Source organism: Anguilla anguilla, chromosome 2 (genome assembly GCF_013347855.1).
Source record: "Anguilla anguilla isolate fAngAng1 chromosome 2, fAngAng1.pri, whole genome shotgun sequence".
Classification (NCBI taxonomy): Eukaryota; Metazoa; Chordata; class Actinopteri; order Anguilliformes; family Anguillidae; genus Anguilla; species Anguilla anguilla.
Window position 1 is genome coordinate 57880105 of NC_049202.1, and position 25661 is coordinate 57905765.

General features: G+C 44.7%; 1 protein-coding gene across 2 annotated transcripts in view; it reads right to left on the reverse strand.

Annotated features, from left to right (window-relative positions):
- Positions 1–2472: 2472 nt before the first annotated feature.
- lpar2b (lysophosphatidic acid receptor 2b) overlaps positions 2473–25661 on the reverse strand; it is a 31462-nt gene continuing 8273 nt past the window's right edge. Inside the window, exons 1-4 of one of the 2 annotated variants that reach the window (XM_035405628.1) lie at positions 16998–17089; positions 14610–15550; positions 10996–11258; positions 2473–4779 (exon numbers count right to left, since the gene is read on the reverse strand). In XM_035405628.1, coding sequence (XP_035261519.1) covers positions 4687–4779; positions 10996–11258; positions 14610–15360 — 1107 coding nt within the window. In that variant the 5' untranslated portion in view covers positions 15361–15550; positions 16998–17089 and the 3' untranslated portion in view covers positions 2473–4686. Of the gene's footprint in view, positions 4780–10995; positions 11259–14609; positions 15551–16997; positions 17090–25661 lie in introns of those variants that run through there. The other variant, XM_035405627.1, reaches the window with a different exon arrangement.

Sequence of the window (25661 nt, forward strand, 5' to 3'; positions counted from 1 at the left end):
TTTCTCCTGGAGTCCTGGTATCCAGCTGGCGTAGGTCTAATTCTTCAGACACCACTGGCACTGTTCCAATATGATTACAACGGGACTGCGTTTTTATTTTTCAGCCAAGTTTTTAAAAGTATAAAAAGCAGTTGATTTGATGCATATTAATGTGCTTTACGTTTTTTGATAGAGTGACTATGAGTAATGTATGGGGGAATTCACAGCTTTACAACACTTTAATACTGTTTTATATAAGTCACATAGATCTATAGATTCTTATTGGAGCTACTAAGGTAAAGCACCCTGCTAACCAGGTAACATACTGTCTCAGCTTCCGTTTCCGAGTTTCCGGTCTGCAACGTTTGGGTGTGGGGTCCACTGCAGTGGCGTTTTGCTTTCCAGAACTCCAGGATTTGGTCACTGTGCTGTGAAGTTTTTTATTTTTATTTTTTGTTTGATTGATGTGAATGTTTTACTGAACACGCAAAGCATCGTTTTTCCATTGCTTCAGCAGAAATGCCCCACCCTACCATGCCCTGTGTGTGGCAGTCTACCTCCTAATTGTGCCAAATGATTTAAACATGCTTTTTAAAATGAGAACACGCAATGCTACATCGAATTCTGAATCCCCTTCATATTCATATCGGAGTAGTCACATAGCGAGTTTGTGTGTATAGGGGTCTAGATGATAGACAATTATGTCATGAGCTGACTCATTCTGGCTCCTACCCTGTCTGTGTCTGTGTGTGTGTGTGTGTGTGTGTGTGTGTATTTTTTCAGATCCAAAATGGATGCTGCCAAGAGGCCTCAGCTGCCTGGAGAAAGGTGGGCTGTCTTGGTGTGGTGAAAGGCTGAACAGCGAGGTTGTGTAGAAAGCAGCCATGTTGTAGGAGGTTTAGGAGATTTCATGGCCAACAGATCTTTTAAAAAAAAAAAAAAATGTTTTTCTTTCCTTTTGGTGAAGGGTGTGGGCTTCAGAAGGAGAGAGGACTGGAAGGGATAGAGGCGTTACTCAAATCGTGGTCCTCCAGGGCTGAGAAATGCTGCTTTCTCCCCCTCCCTTTACCTGGGAGTCAGGTGTGAAGGTGTGAAGTCCGTGGCCAGTATTGTTCAGTTAATGACCCTGGAGAAAAGAAAAGGGCCAGATTTGTGTATCCATGTGATGGAGGGTTTGGGGCAGGGTCATTCCTGGGATGTTGTTTGTATGTATTTTTTTTTAATATTCCAATTTTAAAAATATATACAGTACTGTGCAAAAGTCTTAGGCACCCTAGATTTTTAAATATAATATATAGTATATATTTGGTCTTAGATGTTTATTTTTTGTTTTCTGCATTAGTGTGTCAGTAGAAAAGAGCAAATCTGAGATTTCCAAACATGAATTTTCCGAAAAATGAAATTTTACAGATACATTTTTGTATTTTGTTAAATAAAGTAATATTTTAAGTAATAGACTACTTTTCAGATACAAACTTGATCAACGGTCTCTGGGATTACCTGGAGAGCCAGAAGCAAGCGAAACAGCCAAAATCTGCAGAAGAACTGTGGCAAGTTCTCCAAAATGCTTGGAACAACCTACCAGCCGATTGTCTTATGAAACTGCCGGACAGTGTACCTAAGAGAATTGATGTAGTTTTAAAGGCGAAGGGTGGTCACACCAAACATTGATTTTATTTAGTTTTAAACTATTTCTGCTCTTTATATTATTATTTTTTTTTAATTATATTTATAACCTTTCATTTCATTATTTTTGAAAGCACCTTAGCTGTACAGCATTTTTTTCACAGGTGCCTAAGACTTTTGCACAGTACTGTACATCCAGTTTTTTTTGTCCTTTTTCTTAAATAAGCAGGATTCTTCTCATTGCTGAAGGAGTCGGTTGTGTTTGACTGTGAGATCATTTGATCCTTGTTTTGGGAGATGGTCCAATGAAGATGACTCTATCAGCCTGGACATTTAACTCTTTTACATGGCCTCGCTTCATAGGCAGAATGTTCTGTGGAATGAACAAGAAGTTTGCTCTGATTGGTTTGCTACGTTGTGTTACCAGAGGTGAAAAATCCAAGTTTATATAGTAAAAGTCCTCCCAGCTTTTTTATTCCAATTGACTGGATTTACTCGTTAGCACAGTCCTCTAGCCAGGAGGTAGAACTAATCAGTGAAATCAGCTGGCTGAGTTCATGCGCATGAGAAACACATGGCAGGACTTTATAACCCGTGTGTAACCAACATTTCGCAGGTGCATTGGAGGGGGTGGGAAAGTTAGTTCTGCTAGGTTGGTGTTGGGGTACCGTACTCGGGTGTTTCACTGGCAACAGTTTGCAGGCTACAGCCAAGACATCCTCCTACGTTCTGCAGCCAGATGTTCAGTTAAGTCCCATTTCATTTTTAAATATTCTTATGTTTTAAGTGATCTCTAATAGGCCCAATTTTCAACTGCAGTCATCCAATACAGGTTACAACACAAATGCACATTCACATTTTCCTTCATTTATATGTTGAGTTTATGTGTTCAATTACATAGTTTTTTAAAATATACATACATGACACACACCAATACCACCCCTCCCCACACCGCCACCGTCTGTGACAGCCTGCCAGCTTTATGATGCCATTTATGGAGATTTTGGGGGTGGTAATCTAATCTAAAGCAAAAACATACACTTCAAGTAACTCCAAAGAAGCTTGAACAGCAACGTTAAGCATCCAGAGATTTTGCCTATGTGTATCATTTTTTTATTCTTCACAAAATGACTAATTTACTGTTACTTTTGTTTCAAACTATTTCCTCTGGTATGTGCAACTGGAGAATGCTGCACTCAATGAACGTACAAGCACCATAATAAAAAACATTAATTTATTTATACATTTATGCTTACAATCGTGAGTAAACACTATAATATTAATATGCTTGCATGTACAGCCACCTGAAACACTGCATGTTGAAAGTAAAAAATAAAACCCTTATAGTGAACTATCCCATAGAACCATACAGTTGCACACTGCAAAAACCAAAAAAAATAGTCACACAAGTATTTTAGTCTTACATTTAGACTTAAAGTCTTATTTCTATTACTTTTTATGGTAAAGTAAGCCAATAAATATTGCTAATGAGGTGGGACTGTTTGACTCATTTCAAGATTTTCCAATGGGGAAAGCCAATTTCACATCAAGCAAAAAGTAACTTGAAGCAAGAAAAGATTTTCTTCTTTGGTGGAAAAATAAAATTTTAAGTCATTTTAAGATGAAAATGTTTAAGACAGACTTTTTTGTTTGGCTTTTGCAGTGGAGTATGCTGGCTCATTTTGCTTTTATCTTTGCAGGAAAACTTTGATCTAAGAATCTGGGGATACAACCATCACACAGACAGTCAAAATATCCCCTCCTATTATATGATAAACTGGGTGCTTTCAATGAAGTGCCCTTTCATGTGTAGTTTCCCCAACCACCCTAACAGAAAAGGGTCTTAAGCTCATTTATGTTATGTAATTACTAATATATTAAGTAATGTCATTGGTATTTTATAACTGCAATGTTTGTTTTTTTTCTATAAATTTGGTCAGGAGAATGGCAGAATGGATCTTGCCAAATATCGTTGAGCGTTTCACACAAAACCAGTGTGCTGGAGCAAGCTAGCGCCTCCTCTGGTCAGTGGATACAGTGCAATAAGACTGCCGGCTAGTCAAGAAGCCCCAGAGTCATTCGGAGAAGTGGAAAGACTAACCAGCTGATCACTCTGCACATAGTTGTGGAATGATCAGAAAGTTTTTTTCTCCCCTTTTTTCATAAATAGAAAAAAAAAGATTAACTGGCAAGAAAAAGAGGCAGCAGGTGAGGGTACAGGTGCAGTAAGAGAGGGAGAAGGAGCCGATTCCTTTCGTCCGTCCTCTCACTTTCCCTAAACTGCATTCCGACACTGAGCTGACACGCTTGTCCAAAACAATTCAGGCAGAGTACTGCAGTGTCCCACCTGGGAACTGAACTTGCAACCTCCCGGCTAACAGAAAATGTTCTCACAATGTTACTAGAACGTTTTTTTTGCCAATGTTATAACATTGCCACTGCATTTCCAGCAAAGTTGTGAGAACGTTTTGTATTAGCTGGGGAATCTACAAGCCCAGCGCCCAACCAAGAACACTATAGTAATAAAGGAATGCATCATGCACTTGTGTACATTGCAGATTGGTGGTGCATGCTGTTGCTCAGCAGCTGGGGTCAATTAGTTGCAAAGGAATCTTGGGAAATCTCTCAGTTTCTGGAACCAGATGTAGCTTTGGGATATGGAAATCACAATACACGGTAACAAGCGAACTTCATTCAGAAATGGTTGTCGTTAGACATAAATGTCTAGGAAGTTAGAGAAAGAAGCAACACTTCAACACTGAGCTTCTCCTCTGTCCAACCGAATTTGAGCTTGTTTGTGTGTGTGCAGTACCTGCTGTGACCCACTCACACACGTTAGGAACAAGAATATAGATTTTCCAAGTCCAAAAAATATATTTTAAAATGTAGACAACAAGCACTTTCACCCTCTTGTGTTGCACTTGGACTTACAAACGTGCACACACACACACGCACACACACACACACAGAAGAGGCATTCAAATACACAGCAGACACCACAAAAGTCCAATCAAGATTGTGAGGGGGCGGAGTTCAGGAGGCTGTCTGTCTTGGCTCCGCCCTCTGCCCGTCAATCTCCCCTCATGAAGGAAGGGGCTCGCCGCTATTCTGCAAAGCTAAGAGCTGGGCGCCGTTATTCCCGTTCTTTGCCGAGTCTGTTTCACGATTGTGATTCTGTAGAGACAGGAGGACATAATGTAGGGACAGGACTAGCAAACACACACACACATATACAAACATATATATATACACACACACACACATATACAAACATATATATATATACACACACACACACACACACACACATATACAAACATGTGCACGCACACACACACACACACACACACACACAGATAAAAGTCCTCAGTCAAAATCACTGTTTTTACACAAAGTGGTGAGGAATTAAAAAGGCCTTGTTGCGGTCAGGTCATTCCCTAATTTGTGCCAACTCCCCATCACTACCCCCCCCCCCCCCCCCCCGCCCAGTTTAGTAGCTAGGGAAAGGACCAGCACAAGAGTTAGTCATTGATTTGGGAAATCAACATTTTTCACCACTGGGGCCTAACACTAGAGCTTAAATGTATTTTGCTCATTTTTCATAAAAATCACTTCAAACACATTTGCTTCTATATCTTGGGTTGCATTGATAATATTTAGATTGCCTTTCATTCATTTTAATTTAAAAGTCTTAATTTAAAAGATATTTGAGAGGACTCCGAGGGCTGAAAAACTATTGCAGTTCCTCACTCTACCAGCAGGGACCACTATAATCACAGGAAAAACTCAATTCTGATGATCAGCCCCAATGAGAATTCATACGAAACACCGCCCAAACATTTTCTGCCAGGGAACTGGTCGTGCAGTTGTTCATGAACACAGACTGAGGTTTTGGTGTAAAATTCTGGTATGACAACCTTGCTTTGTAACGAGGGGGCTGCAGGTACACATCCTAACAATAGCCCTGATGCACTTCAGTAAGATACTGTTCATGTAATGGCTTTTGTTTCAAATGAAAAAATTTAAACTCCAGCTCCATAAATACACAATACAATTCTTATTAAAAAAATCATAAAAGGGATTACCGAAGCAAACTGCAAAGTATTTTTCAAGTTGATTTGGGTCAGTAAAGTCCCAGAGGAGAAAATTAGTCACATGTAAATGCTGCACTGATAAATAGGTAATATTTTTATTTTAAATACAATGTTTTCAATGTATGGAACAGCTTGTGAGGTAGATTCATAGCCATTCAGGCCATCCTGAACATAAGAAGAATACCTAATAAGAACGTAAGAATACCAAATGAGCAGAACAGTACTGTTCTAGATGGGCCTGTTCTCATTCTGTATTTTTATGTTCATATGTTCTAGATGGGCTGAATAACCTGTTCTCATTATGTATTCTTATGTTCTTGTTCTAGATGGACTGAATGGCCTGTTCTCCTCATTATGTATTCTTATTTTACTATGTTCTAGATGGGCAGATTGGGCTCGTTTTCCAGCTATGTATTCTTATGTTCTTTCTCCCCCTTCCCACAACCCCCAACTGCCCAAAAAGCTCTTATTTCCCGGGCTGAGTACCCTCAAGCATCATTAGCTCAGCCACTTCACTGTCTCTCTGAAAGTGGCTGAAGGGTGGTGAGGGCAGCTCTTCACAATGCAGTCATTCCCAGCAGCTACAGAGTCCTGTATACAGTCCCAGCTACAGAGTCCTGTATACAGTCCCAGCTACAGAGTCCTGTATACAGTCTCAGCTACAGAGTCCTGTATGCAGACTCAGCTACAGAGTCCTGTATACAGACTCAGCTACAGAGTCCTGTATACAGTCTCAGCTACAGAGTCCTGTATACAGTCTCAGCTACAGAGTCCTCTATACAGTCTCAGCTACAGAGTCCTCTATACAGTCTCAGCTACAGAGCCCTAGTATCTTTTTTTAATTATTTTTTTATTTATTACAACTCAGTCCTGAAAACTTTGCTTATCCAGCATGCTGCTGGTCACACAGAGCTTGGGTTCAATACACATCTGGAACACTTTAACTTTTTAAGGTACCCATAAAAAAAAAAATTAAAAAAACTCCTGCAGATACCTCGGACTTTTCAACAAAACACATGAATAACTCAAGATTATCAAAATAACCTGCAGGAGTTTTTACTTGGTGTCTAAAGGAGTTAGTTATTAAAGCATTTCAGATTGTGTAATTTGACCCAGGTCTTTGCATCACTGCTCAAAATGATGAGAGACCAAACAGCGGAGTTGAGGGATCTTTTCCCCGAGTATAGAACCGACATGGATACTGGAATTCCCACAGTGTGGAACAACAAGGTCAGCTTGAACAACAGACAGACAGCCAGACAGAGCCAGACAGTCACCTCTGCATGTCCAAGATCTTAGTGTAGACTCAGAACATGCGCTACTGGGAAGACCACCTCTTCCAGGGGCTAGGGAGGCATTTCCCCATTTTTACATAAATTGGCTCAATTTCGGGTGGGTTTCAGTTTTTTTTTTTCTCTGGAAAACGTTTAGTGCAATAACCTGTTTGTAAATGCACCTTCACACAAAATAAATTGATTGACTGAGTGATGGTTTGTTCTATTTATTGAAAATCTGTTCTCGATTTAGGAGAACAAAGCCTCCATTCCATTCAAGTTGAGTTGAGTTTGGTTTGGATCTGATGGTCTGTGTATGAGTATGACCTGTTGTCACAGCATGACCTCATAGTTGCACAGGATGGGCAGGCAAAGCTGAACAATCACAGAGCACACAGATAGACATCACCAAGCAATAAAAAAACAACTCACATGGAGGCACAGGATGGAAAAAAAGAACAACTCACAAGACAGAGAGCGATGGAGAGAGAGATATGCCCGTGAACCACAGAACCTTTTCAGAAGCAATTTATTTATCATTTTATGTTTGGTCTATTTGCAGCAAAAGGAAAATAACATAAAAAAACAAATCACAGCTCATAACTGGAATGAAACAAACAAATTAGAAATGATCCCCGACAGTCTTTTATATTACACGCTAAATACTTGTGACTAAAGATATTGGTGTTTTACAAGAAACAATTATAGACAAAGATTTTTTTTCCAGTTCTTGCATTGAAACTACAAAATCAAAAACTGCACAACACTTGCTGTATACATCTTGACTCAATGTCCCTTTTCTTAAACAATATATTACATACTAGAAAAATACAAGGCATATGTGATTTATTTTACGCAATTTTTATATATATTTTTACAGTACAGGTCTTGTGTGCAGCCCCTCTCTCTGACTACATGAGATATCTGGCAGACAGGAAAAAGTCCAGGTCTACAGACGCTGCCCAACCACTCCTGATTAAGGGCAGACTGGTTACACCTGCCTGCCATCTTACAGGAAACATACATGTGCAGCCCACGCGTGTGTGCGTGTGTGTGTGTGTGTGTGTGTATGTGTGTGTGTGTGTGTGTGTGTGTGTATGTGTGTGCGTGCATGTGTGTATGCGTGTGTACGTGTGAGTGCGTGTGTGTGTGCGTGTGTGCGTGCGTGTGTGTGTATGTGTGTGCGTGCATGTGTGCATGCGTGTGTACGTGTGAGTGCGTGTGTGTGCGTGTGTGCGTGTGTGTGCGTGTGTATGTGTGTGCGTGCATGTGTGCATGCGTGTGTATGTGAGTGTGTGTGTGTGCACGTGTATGATTCTACCCTGACTCTGTAGAGAGACTAACCACAGAAAAAGAAGCCTCATCTGATGAAGAGACGTCGCATAATGAGGATCTTCCAGCTTTAGCACTCAGTGCTTTAATGCCCTGCTACTCACTGTTTGTAGGGCATGATGCTAATATTTCACCCTCAAATACACGCAGTTAACAAATCTTGGCTCTAAACCGAAGAGATCAATAACTACCACCAACAACCCGTAAACACTGAGGACAAGACCATAGCGTTGCTGAAACGTTACAGAACCGTTTTGGGAACGTTAACTATTATCTAAACTTGCGTGCTACCTTCAGCATTAAACATTAACGGGTAAGTCTTTTTTTTGGCTGAACAATCTGACATCTGTCAGCAATGACTAATTGTAACCCCCTGAAATTTCATATCACCTTTCAGTTTGTTCAGATTACAGTTTTTCCTCAGTTGTTTGCACACCAACACTGGTACCTGAGACACAAAACCTGAAACTCATGTACCTAACCCTATACCACGTCCGCAAAAACACCGCTTTTCCCTCGAAAGTCAAAACCACACTTTTTGCAAAACACCACACACAATTCTCCAGATTCAGCACAATGTTTATAGATATAATCTCTTGTGTTCACGTGGAGAATACTGCCATTAAAAATGTTAAACTTAAATTACCACTCGACCACATTGATTCCACTCAGGAAAACACTTGTTACTTACGATAACTGTTCAAATATAAATCAGAGCTTTAGCAATGTACAAGCCAAAGGTGTCTCTCAACTCCTATAGCCAGTCAGAGACTGAAGACAGGATGTAGTCTAATTTTGATTTATTAATTTATCTGCATACAGCTGACCTATTTTCTACTGTATGTTCTGCATATAGAACACTTAACATACCCTTTACGAATTTTTTCCAGAGTATTTTGATCATTGTATTTGTGTTTTCTATTTGAGTGTAATAACATTACAATCTTTTAAAACAGGCTACTGTAATAAGTAGTAAGAATGGAACTGAAAAAGGCATAAACTTACTAAAATATTCATAGTAATGTTTTCCACTGTCCACGTCAGTGTGGTTCTCAGAAACACCTCTTCATATGATGGTGTGTGCATGTATCATTTGAGCACAAACTGCCATGTTGAGAGGACATAACGCGGTTCTGAACACAATGTCTCTCTTTGCAAAAGATTTGAGGAGCTTGGCGTTTTGCGGCTGCGTTTTCCGTTTCGCGTTATGAGTTCTGAGAAAATGAGGTACGGCTTCAGAAAGACGTGTGCAAACAGTTGAGAAAAAACTGTAAATGACATTTTTGTGACCTTTAAAACAGCACAGCCTCACTGAGCAAGCAAACCCAGCAGCATGCAAAGATCAAAGGGCAAGCCTCTACATCAGTCACACTGACAGAAAAAAAGGAAAAAAAAGAACCCTTATCAGGTTAAAAATGCACCCGCCCCTCCTGGACCCTCGTTTACAGCAACGCCGTCGCACAGCGGCTGACTTTCTGACCGCGTTCGGAGGGAGACCTTTTAGGGGCGCGACGTTTCCAAGGAGACGGAAAACTGAAAGCGCTCCTCTCAGCCTGAACTGCGGGCGCCCTCCCCCCTCCCCCGCACGTTCAGACCCTCCCCAGAAATATAAACAGCACATGGGGGGGGGGGGGCGGCGCGTGTGGACAAGAGCTCTGCTCAGAGCGCTGTATAAACAGCATATACTGTACCTCTATACACACACGCGCCCGCACCGCACAGCCGCATGCATGTATTCATTCCTCCTCTGCAGCTACAGCACGTACTGTACCCAAGCAGAGAGCAACCGGCCCTCGGGTTCCAATGTTTTTGGTCCATTTTGCACATTTCTCCTAAAAGTGCTTTGTTTTTTTCCCCCCCGCGGTGGTGCCGCCCCCTTTTGCGCTCTGACGCGAAGCGACACATCTTTCCTACATCTGCTAAAGGCCGTTTCTGACTTCGGCCATTTTGAAAAGAAGAAGACCCTTCGGAACACAGGGACACGGGCGGGGTTGGGCACAAGTGCGTTCTCAGACACACGCTAAGCGGCGAACTGTGACCCCACGCTCTGCACTACTCGGGGGGTGGAGCCTGCGCTGAATGGGGGCGGGTCTCGGCTGGATGGGGGTTGGGCCTGTGCTGATTAGGACGGGGTCAAACAAGGATCGGGATGGGGATTTAGCCAGATGGACGGGGTCTGAGATGGGAGGAGGTGGGGTGGGTGTAATCGGGGCCTGAAGGAGCGGTGCAGGGGTGTGGGGGTTTTTGGGACAGATCTGGGATTTGGGGCCTGGACTGATGGGCAGAATGTGAAGAACACAGAAGAAGACTTTTTTTTATACTTCCCTATCTTCACAACTTTAAGTCAGGAGCCTCTTCTCCTCTACCTCATACTCCCCTAACCTTCCGCTCTCTCACTCTCCTCCCTTCCTCCTCCACCTCTCTTTTATTTCTCCAGCCCTTTCTCTCATTTCTTTCTCACTCTCTTTCTCTCTTTTATCCATAAAATCCTTCTCTTCCTCCCACTCTGTTCCCATTTCTCCTCTCCCCATTCTCCACCCTAACCCCCACCCTCCCCTGGGAGGGGGGGGTAGCCGGTCAAGCGGGGGGGTGGGGGGTGGGGTCATGGACAGGGGAGGGGCGGGGCTTATTCAGTGCGTGTTGCCGGGCGAGTGGTGATGGTTGTTGTTGCCGTAGCTCTCTGAGAGTACCTCCTGCTCCAGGGTGTTGAAGTGCACGCCGGACTGCTCCCCCTCCTGGTCGGAGGACCGTCTGCACAGGAAGCACAGGATGCGCTTGAAGGTGCGGCGCATGTCCTTGTCGCGGTACGAGTAGATGATGGGGTTCATCAGCGAGTTGCACTCGGCCAGGACCAGGCAGTACTTCTCATAATTCAGCACCTTGCAGCTCACACAGTCCAGCCCGTCCAGCAGCAGAACCACCAGCCCCGGGGTCCAGCAAATCACAAACGCACCTGCACAGAGGGAGGGGTGGAGGGAGAGGGAGAGAGAGAGAGAGAGGGGGGGGGGTGGGGAGAGAGAAAAGGAGGGAGGGGAGAGGGGAAAGAGAGGGAGAGAGATGGGTAGGGGGAAGAAAGAGAAATCGATATAGAGAGAGGGGGAGGGGGGAGAGAGACAGACAAAGAGAGAGAGAAGGGGAGGGAGATTGAGAGAGGGAAAGAGAGAGAGAGGGAAGAAGAGGGAGGGGGAGAGAGAGGGGAAACGAGGGAGACAAAGGGAATGAGAGAGAGGGAGGGGGAGGCGGGAGACAAAGGGAGAGAGAAAATGAGAAAGCGAGGTAAGGGGAGAAAGGGATAGAGAGGGAGAGAAGGGGAGGGAGATAAACAGAGAAGGAGAGAGATAAGATAAGGGAGGGGGAGAAAAGTGGAGGAACCGTTGACAGAAGGACAGGAATGAAGGGTTGGGAGGCAGGAGAGACAGAGAGGGCAGGAGAGCGGGAGGGAAAGAAAGAAAAAAAAGCATAGCTCTTCATCAGTTTGTTCTCCATTCCACATGTAAGTGAGCCTGTACGCTCACAAGGTCATTTGGGGAGAAAACACTGTGTGATTCAGGGCGCCTGTCTCCGCAGGGGAACAGTGGCGCGGAGTGGCCAGCAGGTGGCAGCACTCAGCGCACTCAGAGAAACACAAACACACTGGCAGTCCCCATGGCGCCATACGTGCAGCTGCACAGACACACCCACCAGAGCCCCAGAACAGGGGGGGCCTACTGAAACAGCGCAGTCACACTGCAATAACAGCTGATCAGATCACATACAGCACACATACACACACACACACATATACATACACACACACACACACACACACACACACATACGCTCGTGCATGCAAGCACACACACACACACACGCTCGCGCACACACATACAAACACACATACGCTTGCGCAGACACACACAGACACACATACGCTCGTGCACACACACACAGACACACATACACTCGTGCACACACACAAACACACATACGCTCGCGCACACACATACAAACACACATACGCTCGCGCAGACACACACAGACACACATACGCTCGCACATACAAGCACACACATTCACACACACACCATACACACCGCACACACACATACACATACACACACACACACACACACACACACACATACGCTCGTGCATGCAAGCACACACACACACACAAACGCCATACACATCACACACACGACATACACACCACACACACAGACACATACACACACAGATGAGGGAGAAGATGAGAGGGAGGAAGTGAAAAACCAGGTTAGAAACAGAGAGAAAAAAGAGGAATAAAGGATAGGTGTGTAGTACTGAAGGTGGTGGCATGCTGGGCAGGAGAAGATGTTGGTATGCTGCTGTGCTGCAAAGGGGATTGGAAAGTATGCAGCCCTGCTCAGACATGCCCTGTACTGAGCCTTTATGAGCCTGCATACACACACACACACACACACACACACACACATCCCACACACATGCTTATACGCACACTCACACATGCTTATACACACACTCACACATACTTATAAAAACACACGCAGTTGCAAAAACGCAGTCACACACACATACATGCACACTTATAATCACACAGGAACACATACACTTATAAACACACAAACACTTATAAACACAAAAACTAATAAAAACACAGTTATAAACACACACACACTCTACTTAATCATCTCGCTCAAATCCTGAGCCTGGATCTAAAGTGGGGAATCACAGAAGGACCCGGTCAGACGGTGGAAGAACAGAAAGAGCAAGCGAAAAGCACAATGGTGGGCGGAGGCGTGCAGGAGAGAGAGAAACGGCAGGAGCAGAGGCAGGAAAGAACTCGTTAAACCAGTTTAAGCAGATCTCTGATTGTGTGTGTCTACGTGTGTGTGCGCGAGCGTGCATGCATGCGTGTGTGTGTGTGTACATGCAGGTGTATCAGTAAAAAAGGAGTGCAGCATAATCTGCTTAGACAGCCCTAAATGCCAAATGTGATTCATTCATTTTTTATGTATTACACATGCAACCTTACTTAACTTTTTTTTTAAAAAGGTCAGGGGTCACGTGTGAAGGAAAGCTGGAGTTCCAGCATAATTGCTCTGGAAAATTTTCTGGCTCAAGACTTACTATCATTCACAGAAATGTTCTGTTTCAACGGTAGCGTGAATAAAGGAATAACTACATTATCAGGTCGAGCACGCAAAAGCCTACCTTGCTAACTCAGATACATAGTACACACTGTCGCAGTCTCATGTCATGCAGTTACACAGAAGTTCCCATAGGTGCAAGCACATATTCAAATATTGCATTTTCCTAGCTTCACTTTGTTTCCCCATGAGCTACTTAACATTAGCATCTCTGGATAGTAAAGCCAGTAAACACAATGAGACCTTGCCAGGACTGTGCTTGTCTTGGTTTTGTCCTTGACCTCCTCCCATAACTCTTTTGGACTATTTTTTGAAGCCATTTGTCCAGACAACAATTGCTGGAACTATCATGAGTGAACGCTAACAAACCCTTAAAACTCTTCTTGTTTTTAAGAGTGGGCCCAAAATGTTCCTTTTTTCCATGGCTTTTGACTAGTTTCTTTAATGTGGACAGGTGGGGGAGCGGGTGTGTGTGTGCATGTGCGTGAATGCGTGTGTGCGTATGTGTGTGTATGAGCGTTGGTAAGGACCCTCACCCAGAATCATGGAGACGGTCTGTGACTGTGTGTGTGTGTGTGCGTGTGGGGGGGGCGGGTGTGTGTGTGCATGTGCGCGAATGCATGTGTGCGTATGTGTGTGTATGAGCGTTGGTAAGGACCCTCACCCAGAATCATGGAGACGGTCTGTGACTGTGTGTGTGTGTGCGTGTGGGGGGGGGCGGGTGTGTGTGTGCATGTGCGCGAATGCGTGTGTGCGTATGTGTGTGTATGAGCGTTGGTAAGGACCCTCACCCAGAATCATGGAGACGGTCTGTGACTGTGTGTGTGTGTGTGCGTGTGGGGGGGGCGGGTGTGTGTGTGCATGTGCGCGAATGCGTGTGTGCGTATGTGTGTGTATGAGCGTTGGTAAGGACCCTCACCCAGAATCATGGAGACGGTCTGTGACTGTGTGTGTGTGTGTGCGTGTGGGGGGGGCGGGTGTGTGTGTGCATGTGCGTAAATGCGTGTGTGCGTATGTGTGTGTATGAGCGTTGGTAAGGACCCTCACCCAGAATCATGGAGACAGTCTGTGACTGTGTGTGTGTGTGTGCGTGTGGGGGGGGCGGGTGTGTGTGTGCATGTGCGCAAATGCATGTGTGCGTATGTGTGTGTATGAGCGTTGGTAAGGACCCTCACCCAGAATCATGGAGACGGTCTTCATCAGGTTGATGACGGTCTGCCTGTGGCGCACCTGGGTGGTGTGCTGTGACATGCGGTGGCTCTTGTGCCGCACGTAGATGAAGATGCGCGTGTACACCGCCACCATGATGGAGAAGGTGAGCAGGTTGAGCCCCGCCCAGAAGACCATGTAGGTTCGGCTGTACATGGGCGCCATGGTGGAGCAGCCATCCAGGTCGCAGATGCAGTGCCAGCCCATGGTGGGCACCAGGCCCATGATGATCGCCAACCCCCAGATCCCCACGATCAGCAGGACCACCCGCTGGTTGGTCATGGTGCTGTGCAGCTGCATGGTGAAGACGGTCTGGTGGCGCTCCACTGCCACCGCCAGGAGGTTGACCACCGACGCGGTCAGGCTGGTGTCGATGAGCCCCTGGCGGATGAACCACTCCTGCTTTTTCAGTTTCACGGTCCAGGGCCCCGTGTGGAACATCAGGTACAGGTAGGAGATTCCGGCGAAGAGGTCGGCCGCCGCCAGGTTACCCAGCAGGTAGTAGATGGGGAAGTGGAATCGGCGATTGATGATGATGGCAGTCATGACCAGGATGTTGGCCAGGATGACGATGATGCAGACGGTCAACCCCAAGCCGACCACCAGAAAGTCGCGCTTTCGCCATGTTGGGCTGATCAGCTTGCCGCTGTGGTTGTAGAAGAACTCAACAGTCTCATTGTAGTGACAGCCTGGCGGGTTATTAACTTTGCTGTCCATCTTTGAGACTCAGGGAGGATGGGGTGGTGCAGTGGTTTGTTTTTCAGGGGGAGAGGGTGGAGTAAGGGGTGGGCAAAAGGGCAGGGCGCTACAATGGGAACTGGGACCACTCTGCCCCCCTTCTCATGCGAGGGTCTGAAGGATTCGTCCTCAGACCACCAGACCACACCCACTTCATGTAGGTCCCCCGCTGTGAAAGACAAACACCCAATTAGAGTTCAGGTTCAGCAACCATTCCACTGACAGGAAAGCTCAATTACTCCAGACATGAAAATGACATTGGAATCAATACCGGTTCACATCCAGTCTAGGCCCTGCGTTTATAAAGCACCTCAGAGGGCTGCTGATCTAGGATCAGCTTTCTCCTGTCTATGGGCTCTCTCCAGTTGCTTATTTTACCTCTTTGCATCCTTTCCTTGCTTCCTTAGCATCACCCAACAGAGGACGCAAGGAAGGAATATGAGGAAAACAGGAATAAAAGAAACGTGTATTAGGTAAATGGAACATGCTTGTCCAGTCTAGCGTCAGTCAGAAGCCACATTATTACAAATGTGGCAGATGGGGAGAGGTGGATCCACAGGTTGATCATTTATGTCACACATTCCAAAAAAAAAAAACTTATGAAGAGGATGCATTTGTGTTTTCTTGAGAGCTTCCCAGCTCCCTGAAGAGCATGTAAAAGGTTGGAATGTCCTTAAAAATGGCTGACCTTGATTGACTGAGAAGACAAAGGAGGATGACATAAGTGATTGGAATTCCTAAACTAAGGAGGTAAATTGGTGAAATCAGGTGGTGTAGCGCATGGCTGGCGCAGATACTTAGACCCGCAGGATAGACCCGGGGTTGAATAGGACTACGGTAGATGTTTTAAGGGGCGACATAGCTCAGGAGGTAAGAGTGGTTGTCTGGCAGTCGGAGGGTTGCCGGTTCGAGCCCCGCCCTGGGTGTGTCCTTGAGCAAGACACCTAACCCCTAAATGCTCTGGTTAATGAGAGGCATCAATTGTAAAGTGCTTTGGATAAAAGCGCTATATAAATGCAGTCCATTTACCATGCAGTCCATTTATGAACACAGGCCGAAATTTTATGAATATGGCTCCACTTCATCCAGTACCAGCTTTAAGTGTAAAACTAGATCCTACATCAGCAGTCTTACTGTCAAGAAGTTAGATTAAATTCCCCCAGTGAGTCACACCCAAAACTCGAGGAAAAATTCAACAGTGTCTCAAAATTTCTTATGCAATGTATTTTAACTCTTTGAAGAGCAGGTATTGTGAAATGCTCGTTTTTCTAGTCGGCCAGTGTTCTAGAACTGTACTGATTTCTGTTACCAGTAGTGATAGTTACATCAACGTTAGAATGTTCAGCTAAGAGCATTCTAATCGCATACGATTATGGCTAATATATACATTGAATTTCAGTTTCTTTCCCAAATCGACTGGTATGAAATGGAAAAGGTCCCCTTAGGCCAGCTCTACTGCCAGCGGCATTTATCAGAAGACCTGAAATAATGCCCTTAGGTGCACAGCGGCTCGAGCCATTACCAGGTTTTTCCCCATAAGCCGAGTAAGCACACCAGTCACCACACAATCTATCAATGAGACGGGCGGGCACGGTGGCATAGTGGTTAGCAGTTACCTCGCAAGAAGGAGGTTCCGGGTTCGAATCCGGATCTGACCGGATCCTCTCTGCGTGGAGTTTGCATGTTCTCCCCGTGTTCGCGTGGGTTTACTCCAGGTACTCCGGTTTCCTCCCACACTCAAAGACATGCTTGTTAGGTGCACTCCTGAAGTTGCACTGGCCTCAGAACTGGAGTTGGTCCCCGGGCGCTGCACTGCAGCTGCCCACTGCTCCTAAGTAACTAGGATGGGTCAAATGCAGAGGATAAATGACCCCATGGGGTTCAATAAAATGTATCTTTATCTTTCTTTATTTTTATCTCTAATGTTCAAGGAACTTTCAGTGAAAAATATTGATAATCTCATGTGCCAGTGCCATATTGGGGCATATCACTGTACAAGGGAATGATTATTTTACTGGATGCATCACCCAGGACGTCATAGAGGACGCAGACACAGAAAACAAGAGAAAAACTTCCAAATGTGCAAGTTGCTTTGGGTAAGAGTGTCTGCTAAATGCCTGTGATATTATAATACGTTTCGACCTACCCACAGGGATACGATTTCACAAAAAGTTGTTTTGTTTTTTCAACTCGTTCACTCTTCAGAAGAGCAAGAGCAAGTGTTCTCCGCTTATCCATTGTATTTAAAAAAACAAATAACAAACGTGAAATTAGTTCGCTAATGCCGTTAAATGATGTCAGCCAGGTGACTGTCAGGAGTGGAGTGCGGTAGCCTAGCAACAGCAGATAAGATTTCTTTACAGGGAAGGCTTCAAAAAAATAAAGGCAGGTAGTGTGCCTAGAAAGCACGTCCGGTATGATTGCAGTTAGCGTCATGCATGCACTATTCACACACGACAGCACAATACGGCAGAGATATCAAAAACCAGTGCTGAAGGACCACAGGGTCTGCAGGTTCTCTCAACTCGTTTTTCTCGCTTCTGTCGATGGACGGCTAGATGGGTGATTTTTTTGAGGTATTTTGATGATCAAGCAAATAAAATCATTTTATTTGTGTCGCGCTTTTTATAAAAAACTGTCACAAAGACGCTGTACAGAGTAACAGAAAAAGGGCAAGAAACAGCAAAAACAGAGCAAAAAAAGCAAACACCAGGCCTGAACCCCCAAATAGCAAGCACATGACATGAAAACTCTCAGTGGGGAGAAAAGACTTGGGAGGAACCCGGCTATGGAGGGGGAGCCCATCCTCCACTGGCCGGCCCAGTATAAAGTGGTGGCAGTATGGATGCAACAGAAATGCAATAAGGGATCTATCACAGCAAATAAAATGGGCTGAGCTGCTTACAGTCGAGGTAATAAACTAACTGGAGTAGCAGAAGATTAAATTATATAGTTCAGTATAGTGCAGTTTAGAGGAGCAGGGTGATGCATCTGGCTCCAGGCTGCGTTGAGGCATGGGCAGAGAAGGAGCAGGGCTACTGCGGCCCACGGCCATGGAGCGAGGGCCCGTGAACTCAGGGCGGGGAAACAAGGCTGGAAAAGACTCACTTGGAAAATGGCTGCCATCTCTTCTGCAGATGTAGCGTCAGTGGGTACACCCTTATCAGAGATCAAGGACAATCAGCAATTTGCTTGCCAAAGCTTCTGCTATCTCAATTAATATTGAGTCTACATTTACAGCTCTGTGTTCCATATTCAGTTGTGAATATATGGTTGCTGGGTTACCGTGATTAGATTTGGTTTGATAGGCAGCTGACATTTTATTAAATTTATAGAGCATTAATAATAGTTTTTATTGCTCTGTACAAGTCCGCTCCACTCACTGAAACTGCTGTTACTTCCTGCTTCCTGCCTGTCTGGGAGAGTTTTTGCCACTCCAGGTTAAATGCAGCATCATTTCATCTTAAAGCTTATTTGCTTCTAACTTGAAATCAGTGTGTGTGCGTGTGTGTGTGTGTGTACATTTATAAGTGGGTTTAAGGACCCTCACCCAGAATCATGGAGACGGTGTGTGTGTGTGTGTGTGTGTGTGTGTACATTTATAAGTGGGTTTAAGGACCCTCACCCAGAATCATGGAGACGGTGTGTGTGTGTGTGTGCGCATGAGTGTGTCCATATAAGGGACAAAAAAATAGTATCCTGCCTGTATTCAACAAGTGGAAATTGAAATTCAATTTCCATCTTTTTTATAGAAGGAGGGCAGGACAGTCCATCTAATTTCATAAATGCTCCAGCTTTATTCAGACAGGCAGAGAGCAGAGAGGGCAGCAGACAGAGAAGGGACCACTGCATGGAAAGCAGCGTGGTGAGCATCAGCCCTGAAGACTGCCTCGCACCACTCACCTCACCATCCATATCTCAACCCAACATCTGAAGAACGTTCGGTGTTGCGTTCACACTGAACTGATGCACGTCTAACTCTCCCTTTACCGTAACACCACGTGCATGACACAGGCGCCATGAATCATCGGTAAACGTGTAAGCTACACACTGCTGCGCACCTCACACAAGGCTGGACCACACGCTGAGCGCCTCCAAACAGTTTACGCACTGAGCACAAACGGGGACACACTTCCTGATCGACAGGGAGATGCCTCACACGCAGCTGGGCCTGGAGCCCACACACAGTGTGGTCAGGCGTACAGAGGCTAAATGAAAGAGAGGAGGGAAGAGAGAAAGAGGACGGGAGAGAAAGAGAGGGAAATGAAAATATGGAGGCAGAGAAGTAAGCCTTTGGTGAAATAAAATATAAAAATCAATGAAATCACACAAACTACTTTAAACTACAGGACTGATATGTTACTTCATTTGAACAACACCTTCTCCCCACCTTCTCCCCAGTGCTAAAGCCCTGATGTCACAGTCTTACCAAAATAACATTTTACTTTTGTTACAATCTCCCATTTATATCATTGGCAGAAATATTACTGTTCTCTTTTGCAGTAGGATGTGTTGTAGTTCTGTTCTCGCTGCATTGGTAATAAAAACGTGTTTGTCGTGCTGTTAAAGATCGTTTGAATTAAAATTTGAATGTGTGGATGGGGCAGGACAGGCAGAACAGCAGAGGGAAATCAGGTTTAACTCTGTGCCTCAGCTCAAATGTCATGACAGGTGCAACTGACCTGAGACACATTGTCTGATGGGTGTACTCTGACTGTGTGTGTGTGTGAGTGTGTGATTAAGTGTCTGTGTGCATATGAGTGTGTGCGAGTGTGTGTGTGTGCATGAGTATGTGAGTGTCTGTGCAAATGCAAGTGTGTGTGCATGTGAGTAAGTGTGTGTGTGCGAGTGTGTATGAGAGTGTGTGATTAAGTGTCTGTACGCATATGAGTGTGTGTGCGAGTGTGTGTGTGCACATGCAAGTGTGTGAGTGTGTGTGTGTGTATGTGTGTGTGTGAGTAAGTGTATGTGCGCATGCGAGTGTGCGTGCATGTGAGTGTGTGTGTGTGTATAGCCGCGTTTCCACCAAAATTACCCGGAACTTTCAGTCCCAGGAACTACTTTACCAGGAACTAAAAGGTTCCTTCAGCCAATGGTTGTCTGCGTTTCCACCGGGGTCTAAAGTACCGCGAAGATTAGGCAAATTAGCCCACTGACGTATGAAATAGCAACATTGTCATCGGTCCGTCTGTCATATGATTTCTTCCGTAACCCCATACTACCACCGAAGTAGCCTACATTATTTTCTAATAACCGGGACAGCCCGGAGGGGTTTATTCCACTTATACAACGGGTTACCAACAATGGCTATATATGGTTACTTTTGTATTTATTGATTTTCATATATCCTCTCAAACACATTCATTATGTTTTTATGCGAACATTCGCTTTCATGTCTTGACATCCGAAGCGACAGAAAGCATTCACATATAACTGGCAACAACAGCAGAAAACATGCACAGGTTGTAAACAATTTGCTGTTTGATTACTTTCTCGTCGTCAATTCCATATAGGCTAATGGCAAAATGACAAGAATAGAACGAAAACTCGGACTTGCGTGAAAATGTAAATTTAGTAGTGGTACAGCCACCGTTTGCTTTCCTTCGAAGTTACTGCTAGTCGAGCAGCGAAGTGTGCCCTCCAGATGCGAACCATGCACCATAAATTAGTCCATAGTCTTCCTGGTCTTTTCGTGGAATTGAAAAATGGCAGTAAAATTGAGTAAAATTACGGCAGTCTGAAAAAGCTAAAGGGAAGATTACTAGAATTAACCTGTTATTTTACCCGGATAAAAAGTGCGGATGGTGATTTCCAGTTTGCTTGTACTGTATCACCAATGTTAATTATGCAGAACTACCGCATACCTCACATAACTCTATCAAACGTTTTGAGTCAATTACAACGGGCTAACAAAGAAAATCCGGAAGAAAATATTCAGCAACCGAATTAATCCGTTTGAATGTATTGGTAGCCTACGTAATATGCTGTCCCAGCACGAATGCTTAGCATTTTATAAAACGAATACTAAAGCAAGAAAAGAACAGAAGAGCACACGTTATAATTCCAAGACGTTGACAGGCTATAACCAAAACTAGGCTACTGCGCCGCATAACGTACAAGTTTGATTTGAAGTTATTATGAAAATAAATTGGTTTGCCGCTGCATATTTTCAAACATGGCGGGTAATGGCGGAAAATAAATACAACACAAATGCTGCGAGTACTCGACCAATCAGAAATGTTCAGCGCTGCAAGCTCCACCCAAAAGGTTCCTGTACTTTCGGAAAGTACTACCCCCCGAGCAGGATCGTTTTGGGGGGTAAAACAAAGCCCCCAGAACTAAATTTAGACCCTAGTTCCTGCGGTGGAAACGCACTGAGTTCCTCAAAAGGTTCCTAGTTCCGGGGTATAGTTCCTGCGGTGGAAACGCGGCTTATGTGTGTGTGTGAGTAAGTGTATGTGCGCATGTGAGTGTGTGTGCATGTGAGTGTGTGAGTAAGTGTATGTGCGCATGTGAGTGTGTGTGCATGTGAGTGCGTGAGTAAGTGTATGTGCGCATGTGAGTGTGTGTGCATGTGTGTGTGTGAGTAAGTGTGTGTGCGCATGTGAGTGTGTGTGTGTGTTTCACACCTTTAGCTCTCAGGAGGGATCAGCCAGCTCCTCCCTCCTCTCCCCTCTCCTTCCTGTTCGTCTTACTGCAGCTCAAACCACAAGGATCAGCTGGCGGTCTGGAGAGCCGCCCCAGCCCGGAGCCAGACCAGGCCTGCCTTTTCCCAAAGTCACCCCTCTACCCCCTCTGAACTCCCAGACTTCCAGTCAGGGATCTGTCGAGAACCCGTTTTTCTGTCAGTTTCCTCCAATCCCCAGTGGCATTTTCCCTATTTGTTGTTAGCAACATACTCTGTCATTGTGGAGATTGCATCTCTGTTTTTCTATGTCTGGCTAGAATGTTCTTTTCTTCATGAAGCTCCAGTCTCCTGTTTAGGGAAGGGGGCTTGTAGTTGAGAGGTTGCAGGTTTCATTCGTTGGTGGGTGTACCACCACCATACCCCTGAGAAAGGTACTTAACCTGCACTGCTTCAGTTGTATAAATGGACTGCATGTAAAATAGTAATCTTCGTAAGAGCATCTGCTAACTGTCAAAATGAGATACGCATGTAATGTAACTAATGTCTTCTAAGCAGTTTAACTTAGCAGACCAAAGTCAGAAAAAAAAGTTTAATAGGTAGCACTACTTTGGAAAATTGTCTGCCTAGTTTGTATGAATTATAATGGCATAAACATAGTTATAATTATTTTGATAACAATAATTTGGTGTGCAGGCAGTTTTGAGAAGTTATATTTGTACAGTACGTTTTGTGTACATGCATAGTTTGGAAACACTGAAAACATTACTGCTGCGATATCTTATACTCTAAAAACTAACAATTTGAAGGCATGAAGTGTAAGTTACTAAGAGTTAGGCTGTTCCCTCCATAGATGTATTACATTTCTTCTTGGAAACATTCTTAACTTTCCCAAGAGCCAAGGCCCTCGTCCGCGATTGTGTTGCTCTTTGTTGCGAGATGGGAACTGCTGTAAATATTTAATGTAATTAAAGTCGAGAGACCCCCCCCCCAACCTCACCCCACCTCACCCCCCCCACCCCCCACCCCTCCCCCCCCAAAAGTCCCCTTCTCACACGGCTGCTTATATTTTGAGACTTCAGTAAAGCCCTTTTGCAAGCTCTCTGCAGTCTCTTCGCAGAATCCGTCGCTCTGCAGGTACACGCAAAGTGCTCACACCACGAAAAAAAAAATTTAAGTGAAGCGAAAGTGTGAACCGAGCGCAACCCTGCTACACGCAGCCTGTTCTCAGTTCGCCTCCACAAACACTCCCTCACGGTCACTGCAGGACGTGTGGCGGTTTACCGAATGTATGAATGAATGAATCATTGCACTTATGTAGCACTTTTCCGAACGCTGTAAAGTGCTTTACAGTGATGAGCGGGAACTCACCTTACCCACCAACAATGTGTAACACCCACCTGGGAAATGCACGGCAGCCATTTTGCGCCAGAACCCTCACCACACATTAGCTGAGGTGGAGAGATTTCTTGCATCATTGCAAAGTAGCCATCATCTCACAGCCTTGACTTTGCTGATTACAGTCGCTCCGGTGGAGTCTAGAGAGCTCAGATATTTGAAGTCTCCGTTTTTGATTTTTTTTATATAATCATCACCTGACTTGGAGGGAGGTCACTGAACTTTTTTTTTTTTTTTAAAGCTCTAACCATAAACCATTACAGATAAATGCTGCAGTTACCGGAATTTACCCTCCTGCTTGTAGTCCTCATTTAACTCATAGTAACCAGAAACCAGGACTACATTTACCAGATTTTGTTTAGATACAATTACTGTGATGTGTCAATATTTCATCACTGCTGTTTTTTTCTGGATGAAACTCATTTGTGTATACACACTCAGTTGCACAGTGTCTCACACATAAACAGGCACATGCACGCACGCAAACACACACGCACACACACCCTGCATGGTAAACACATCCTGTCACACAAACACACACCAATTTTGACCAAATCACCTCACACCCCCACCCAGCCGTAATGGAATTGGTTGCGTGTGTGTAGCTAATTGAAACCAGACTTATATTGAGAAGCTCATGACTGTTGTCATTTCTGTGTTGTCCAGGGAGACCCACGAAATACAAACAAACACACGCAGACTCACACTAATAGTGTTACACACACGCACGCATGCAAGCACACACACAAATGCGGGTAAAGGATTTTCTCTCGTCTCTACCACGGAGCTTCTCCACCCAAGCTCCCCAGTGGTGGAACAAATTCCCTGTCCCCTACGAACCTCTCCCTCATTGCCCATCTTTCGCTGTGGCCTGAACACAAATCTCTCCAGACTATATCCGGACTAAATAACTATCACCACTCTGCAGGGCACTCCCAAACTGGGATCATTTCTATCAATTAAATCCCCCCCCTCTTTCATGCTACACATGAACCTCCTGTGCCACTTTCATGTTACATGTACCTCCATCCAGCACTTATTGTACTTTGTATCATTATCTTGATGTTGTAGCTTGTCATGCCTCCTAGTTTGACTTAGCATAGGTTAGGTCAGAGTAATGTTTACTGTGTGAACTGGACTTAATGTGTTCATGGCTATGAATAACTGTACAAAATGAGCATTGTACTTTATCGGACCTGTGTTTTGTAGTTGCTCCAATGACCTTTGGTATGCACTTATTGTATGTCGCTTTGGATAAAAGCGTCTGCCAAAGAATTGTAATGTAATGTAGACTGTACTTATGCTTACTTACTCCTGTGTGTGTGTGTGTGTGCATACTCCAATGTGTGTGTGAGAGAGAAAGAAAGAGGGTGTGCACAAGAGTGCACGTATACGTGCATCAGCACAGCAGCCATTGTATTACAATCACACACTGAGAAGTGACTGTGAACCACTGTCGCGTACCAGAGCCCCTTCAGCAGGGGGGACATCCCATAACAGAGCCCCTTCAGCAGGACACGCATCCCAAGCAACGTGGAGAAATGCTCAATCTGTCCCCTCCAGTAAGGAATCAGAGTCACAGTTCCTCTTTTTGGGACTGCAGCCATCCTCTCCTCCCCTCCGTGAGAAACACTCTGGCCAAGCTCACACCGCTGCATCCAGACCAATCATAATCCAGCGAGTAAGACGGACCCATCCATCAATGATGAGGCAGTCATTCATTGGTGAACGACCCATCACCGACAGCATCTTACCCACCTCCATCCAGTCCATTTTTTCACCCAATAGCGAGACACCAGATTTTATGAGAAAGCGGTTTAAAATCTCAGAGGACAGTTGGAAAGCAATGGTCCACCACTCGACACTGACATCAATTTCTTGATTAAATATGAAAACAAATACATTCCTTAATATGTGCCATACTAAAACCTGTTCACAAAAATCTATTTTAATGGAGCATCCAGAGTGCATTACAAGATAGCAAAACTGTAGCCTGGTAACAGCAAGTCAACTAATCGCAACTCGTCTGTAGTAAATAGTGTATATTAGTCTTGCTTGAAAACTCAGATGGTGTGTAAAATTAATTAAATTAGTCAGAGAGCAGCTATTTTGTTCATCTTGATCTTGTGGTTTTTCTTCAGGATCAGGCCACATTGAGTTAATTCTGAGCTCACAAACTGTACAGAAAAGGAAGTCCCCCCAAATTGTATATACTAAGGTTACACCCCTGCTGTAAAGTGATGCCCTTTCTCTTTGG